Genomic DNA, 6,360 nt, shown 5'->3' with positions numbered 1-6,360 from the left:
CAGCAAAATAATTATTTATTTTGTATAGGGGGGGCGTAGAAAGATGTATTTTAAAAGGAGGAAGAACCTTTTATATATATATTTTTAAACAACATAATAAAAATCTAAATTACTGTATAAAATCAAGAGAATTGTTTCTTATTATTCCTTGATTTTATTGCTGCCATCATTGTTTATTGGATTGATTAATATATCTTATACTGTGATGTTTGGAGATCATCTCTTGCAAACCAATTAAAATAAATCGTATCCTGAATCTTTTTTTTCTCATGGAAACATCTATCGTTGAGAGAAGCTGGGGTATAGTGCAGTATGTCCCACGAACCATAAAATTTGAAGATGGCAATGCCCGATTTACAACGATATACCCTTAAATCCTTTATTTGATCAAAAATGTTGATGATATGGTCGTTTTTCTAGATTTAACACTGTTAAATTTTAATAATTCTTGTAATGTTTTTCTTCTGCAGTAGAAATGCGAAAGTCATTTTTTTTAGAGAAACCACAGTTAAAATTAGTTTGTTTCATTATAAACATTGATACCAGACAATGCTTTAACAAAGGGTACCGTTGTGAATCGGGTATTGCCACTTGAAATTACGCTTACAGTCCCTTTCTTTTTTAAACACACTTTTCGTTTATAAGATAAGCCATTTCAATTTAAACTCTTCAAACATGCTTAATATTATATTGGACTTGGTCGCCTAAACAAACCACTTTTGCTGCCAATGATGCCATTTTCACCATATGTCCTGTTTTTGAGCCGACAGTTTTGTACAATTTAGTTCATCCCACTGTTTTATGTGTGTTTTTTTAATATTTTTTGTAGTTAAAGTATAATAGTCTACTTTTTGTAACATTAAAAAACAGATATATAGCCCATTATTCTTATTAAAAACAGATATATAGCCCATTATTCTTACTAAAAACAGATATATAGCCCATTATTCTTAATAAAAAGAAACGATTTATCTGTGGCAATGTCCCTATGTGTAATGCATTTGCTCTATTTAGCTGCCTAGAAGCCGGTCCGATACTTCAAGCCAGAGTTTTCAGTATTAGAAGAGTGTGGTTTTTAAAAAAGAACACCATTTTAATTTTTCTCTGATATATAAAGAGGCAAACTACAGTTTGGAAAATCCAGTGGATAAATATTCTTTTAAGAATGATATAAATATATATAAAGATGTACTATCTATAAGACTAAAATTATGGCTAACTATAAATTATACACAAAATTATACATTAAAGGTACTAATATTTATCATTTAAAGTTAAAGAATCCTATATGCGCAAGTTAGAATTGAAAATGGTTCGATAAGATCCCCGGTCTAGAATACAAACCTTATTTCAGTCCCAGCACAATTTTATTGGGAATGGGCTCAAAAGAATGGATTGTTGGAAATATTGGCAGAGGTGTATTCAGGGGAAGGCTATAGGGGATTCTCCTGGGTCAGTGAAATCAATGGTTTTCAAGAGTTTTGGACCCAAACAGGTGCTGAGCCCGTCTAGAAAGTAATTTTTTAAGCCACCGCTGGACAAAATTCTGAATACGCCTCTGAATATATCCTAGAAGATTAGATTGAGTGTGTCCAACTTTAAGGATAAACAATGGAGATGTTTTTCCCTTTTATTATTATAAAATATTCAAAACCTTCAAAGTATTGATTAGCTTAATCTATATATAAATTTGGCTTGTTTGTGTATGACATTGATAGCTTATAAGATCGTGCCTCTGTTTGGCATTGATAGTTTCTGAGACCATGTCCGTGTTGACATTGATATGCCTCCTAGACCAACGAGAGGGATTGAGTTGTACCTGTATTGATACAGGTCTGAGAGATTCTTGTGGAGTAGGGCATTTACTACACTAATAGTTTAACAAAGGCTTGAAAATCAACTTTTTAAGTAAAATGGGTTTGTGTGCAGTTGTTTTATAAGTTCATGAGCTATTAAAAATCATAATTTGAGTCTAACAATCTAGCATCCTATTTGATCCTATAGTCCATCATCCTATTCCTAGTCCATCATCCTCTTCCTATAGTCCATCATCCCATTCCTACTCCATCATCCTATTCCTAGTCCATCATACTATATCCTAATCCATCATCCTATTCCTAGTCTTTTATTCTATTCCTATAGTCCATCATTCTAATCTTAATCTATTATTCTATCCCTAGTTTTTTTATCCTATTCCAAGTCTACCATCCTATTACTAGTCCATCATCCTATTCATAGTCCATCATACTATTCCTAGTCCATCATACTATTCCCCAGTTTAATGGGCTTCATTGTAAAACCAACCTGAAGAGCTCGAGTTGTTCCTTGGTTAACCGCATCCTCTTTATCTCAAGCTTTTGCTTCTCTATCCTCATCCTTTAAAGGGATGGGTCAGGTTTTATTTATGTAAGGCTAGAATGATAAAGACATTTTTTGCGTTTTGCTTTCATCCAATATTTTATTGACAGGTATTTTGATATTTACACTAATATTTAGAAAAGTTAGGGATTGGGAATGCTCTTTTAAATTCGTACCGGCTCGGTGCTTTCCTCTTACTCTACTGGAATCTGTTCCACCCCATGATTTTTTAAATTTTCGAAAATTTAAAAACGATAGTTTTGAAATAATTTCGTTAAAAAAATGTCTAAAACAATCTTTTCAGTTTTCCGAATTAAAATGTAAAACGTTATTTTTCGTTTTCAAAACGGGAAAAATGATGTTGAGGAACTTTTTACTCTAGAGACTTATTTGACCATCGTAGCCCAGGAATTAAATTGATAATTATATAGTAGTGATAAGCATGATATACAAAAACACAGTTTAAAAGTTTTTATTGGAAACAGGGCAGTGTCTCATTCAGACGATTTTCCATAAGTTTTGACAATGGATCACTTTCAGATTAAGTTGGTCATTGTTCCCCCTCTCCCCCCGCTGTCCCTTAAATTTCTCTTGTTTCTTTTTTAAGTTTACGTGTCCCCTTAGTAGTCCACTGTATACCCCATTCAAGGACTGAAAATTATAAAGTGGCGCTCTGTTAAGTTCTGTAATAGATCTCTTAACTCATAAGAAGTCTCCTGAAGACAATAATAATTTAAGTCCTCCCTCATCTCACCTCTGCAGGATGCTTAGGGGAGAGAAGAGAACTCTTGGCCCCCCCCCCCCACTGTGTTCGCAACCGATATCATTGTTATCATGCCAAAAGAAATATACATTTCAAAGGAATTAAGTCCTTGTCACAAACTCCGGTTTTCAAGTTTTTGCTACTCAAGCTAAGAATTTAGTTAGATCAAAGAATCTAAGTTAAAAATAAAAAAGGTTGCAAACATATAGGGGATAGAAAATTTGAGTTGGTGGCAAAGACTAAATTCTGTTTTAACCTGTAAATAAAGGAAGATCTGAAATGATACAATAGTATGCTTTATCAATTTTCTCATATTCACGCTTCATCTAGTTTGAAGTTTATGGTTTTCTAACCCCTTCAAACATGCCAGCTTGGAATCGAATGTCCATTGTACTTTAAGAGAGCAGAATGATAATACGTTGAAATGGGGATGAAAACATGCATATAATATGATTATATGGAATGCATAAAACACCGTTTTCACCTTTTCTCTTTGGCCCAACTCCAATTCGGTTAAAATGTATAAAGTAAAAAGTTTAAATGATTTCATTCGGGAAATTGCTAAGGTTCAAAAATGCATAAATTTAATCTATTCCAGTAAAACTTTAGTTTAACTAAATAATAAAGCATACAATATGCAAAAAGAGGTTTTAGAAGTGCATTAAGTAACCATTGAATGTCACTGCTGCAAAAGATAGGTTCACTTTTTATAACAATCCCTTAAACCGATTCCATTAAAAAATTAATTGTTAAATAACCTGTCAGCATTACTGAGAACAACTCCATCCGGTTGAAGCATTTTTAATCTATGAAAATGAAACTTTATAATCACAGAGTGGAGAGTTTATAGAGTTGAAATAACAGTCTCCCATCCCACTGGCGCTCTTATAAAGAAAGATTTCATCACGAAAACATATATCATTGTTCACCAAAAAAATGTACTTTTCGAGTGAAAAATACAGGGTTATCTACAAAGCATGAAACTTTGACAGCGACATATAACTCTTCAAAAATAACAATTAAAAGGTTGAGTTTGGTTTTCTATCTTGAAATTAGTCTTTTAAGAAAGATTAAGTCTCATTTTTATTACGTGGTTAATCCTGAAAAACAAACTCAGTTAAGCCCGTTAGAGCATGGTGCATGTGATGGTTGCTTTGAACACTGAATAGGACATATTGTGCAGATGGTTTCCACGAAGTTTTTTGATTTTATTTTGTAAATATTTCAAGTGACATTTTTTGGGACATGAGAACGACTTTTCCCTAAGATTTTTTTCCATGTTTTTCTCCCAGAAACTTTTCCGTGACTTTACATAAAGACATTTTCATGCTGTTATACTATATATAATTCAACAATTATTCGTCAACTGATGTAGATATGCCGGATATCCATACGGTTATAAGAACATGGTTTCAAGCCGAATGTGAAAATAATTTCACATTTGCATACATATTTTTTATTCTGCTCTAAATTACGCATAAATATGCAAAATTCCGCGCAAAAGAGTCTGAAATTCGCGAGAAAATTGCTTCCGTTGGACACCCTTGTTGTAACTAAAAGAATAAAACTATATTTGAAGTGAATTCTTCTTCAAGTTTGGTGAAACTAAGCTCAAACAATGTAANTATTCCAGCCAGGGAATGCAAAAACATAGAATGTTTGAGAATGTATATGAATTAGATATCAATGTTTATAATTTTAAAAAGTTATTATCTTCAACAGGATTTGTTTTCTACAAAGTGACTAGCCTAAAAAAATGTGACATTATCCTACACATTTTTGATCAGATAAAAAGTTTTAAGGATAGTGTTGTTAGTCGGACATTGCTATCTTTGCATGGAGAGTCACATGAAATTATGCTTACAGTGACACAGTCCCTTTAATGATCAAGTAAAGATAAGAAAATATAACATTCCCCAAATCAAAAGCCCTTTAAATAATTCCAAAATAGTTTTTTTTTTGTATTTCAAGTCTCAAAAAATATATACAAGGTTAACCTTAAAAGTTTAAAACTTTATAGAAGTTTTAGTGACCATTAATGTATCATCCTTTTGTCGAATAACCCTGTAAATGATAATCCACACAGAAATAATTGGCAAAAAACATCTTTGTTCTTCGCCATGTGCAAATATTTCAAAACAATTTTATTTTTCTTAAATAAATGTTATAGAATATTTGTGTTTTTCCTGATTTCTTTATTTGTATATTTTCTGACCTTTTTAAAGGTCAACATTTTGAAATATTGAAATCTAGGCGGGTTATATCTTGGTTGATTGGATTTTAAAGTTTCAAATTTATTTTAATCTTTGTTAAATTAAAATCCCCTTTTAATTTAACCCCGAGTAGGGGGCAATGTTAAAATAAATTCGAAATATAAGGAAGACGATTTTTCCGACTCAAATGCCGACGTTAATTCTCAATGTTTGTGTACACAGGAAGCAAGCACACCACATGTGTCAAATCCCCGCTCACCTTAGATCCCCGCTTCAACCGGCAGTCAGTTACGAACACTCATATTCANACTGTCAAAAATGTCTCCAAAAGTACACCATCCTTCATTGTTCGATTTTTTCAAACGAAGACGACACCGTCTACAGCTTTAAATAACTAAAATGTGCCCCGGCACAGTCGGATTTCAAATGTGTTTCTGTTTTCGGTTTTCCAGAAGTTTTGGGACGTTCTTTCTCAATTTCTACTATTACATATACCTAGTGCTTGTTCTAATCAAATTTTGAGCTAACAATATCTTAAGATTTATATACAAGAATTATTCAATTAAACTATATGGCCAGCAGACATCAATTGAGAAAAAAGGATGATGCCGCCGGGCCGTAATAATAATATAAGTTGTTAATAATAATATTTCAGAGAGTGGTTCAAGTGCAACATGAGTAACTGTAGTTACCTAGTAACTGCTCAGCATGCTACCTCCGTATCTCACTGTGATACGGTAATATCTTAATCATTAGGCCTCCAGAGTTATTCGCGCACATCTTCGGTTTTAACTTATGACTAATGTTCTTTTATAGATTTTTGGGTTTGTCCTAGAGAACCAGTTCTGACCCCCCGGGGGCCCCCTCCCCCCTCCTATCATATTTGTATATATGACAACTAATTTTCAGCAAAATAATTATTTATTTTGTATAATTTTAGGGTTCAGTTAGGTTAAGACCATTTCTGGAACGTGCACTGCGGCTAGAACATACTAGGGGGCCGGGCGCTGCGACCACATGACCAAT

General features: G+C 33.0%; 2 protein-coding genes across 3 annotated transcripts in view; one reads left to right on the top strand and one right to left on the bottom strand.

The window, feature by feature from the left end:
- Nucleotides 1–4,018, bottom strand: part of LOC111699745 (neo-calmodulin) — a 9,837-nt gene extending 5,819 nt beyond the window's left edge. For both annotated transcript variants that reach the window (XM_023470479.1, XM_023470480.1), the window contains exons 1-2: nt 3,880–4,018; nt 2,305–2,376 (exon numbers count right to left, since the gene is read on the bottom strand). In XM_023470479.1, coding sequence (XP_023326247.1) covers nt 2,305–2,376; nt 3,880–3,920 — 113 coding nt within the window. In that variant the 5' untranslated portion in view covers nt 3,921–4,018. The remainder of the gene's footprint in view (nt 1–2,304; nt 2,377–3,879) is intronic.
- Nucleotides 4,019–5,965: 1,947 nt separating this feature from the next.
- The window catches only part of LOC111699730 (DNA damage-binding protein 1), a gene marked incomplete in the record, with an annotated part of 28,361 nt that continues 27,966 nt past the window's right edge, over nt 5,966–6,360 (top strand). The window contains 1 exon segment of the mRNA XM_023470462.1: nt 5,966–6,071. Coding sequence (XP_023326230.1) covers nt 6,009–6,071 — 63 coding nt within the window.

The sequence above is a fragment of the Eurytemora carolleeae genome, unplaced genomic scaffold (genome assembly GCF_000591075.1).
Source record: "Eurytemora carolleeae unplaced genomic scaffold, Eaff_2.0 scaffold262, whole genome shotgun sequence".
Lineage (NCBI taxonomy): Eukaryota > Metazoa > Arthropoda > Copepoda > Calanoida > Temoridae > Eurytemora > Eurytemora carolleeae.
Note: the sequence above shows the minus strand (reverse complement) of the source record. Positions and strands in the feature narration are given on the sequence as shown.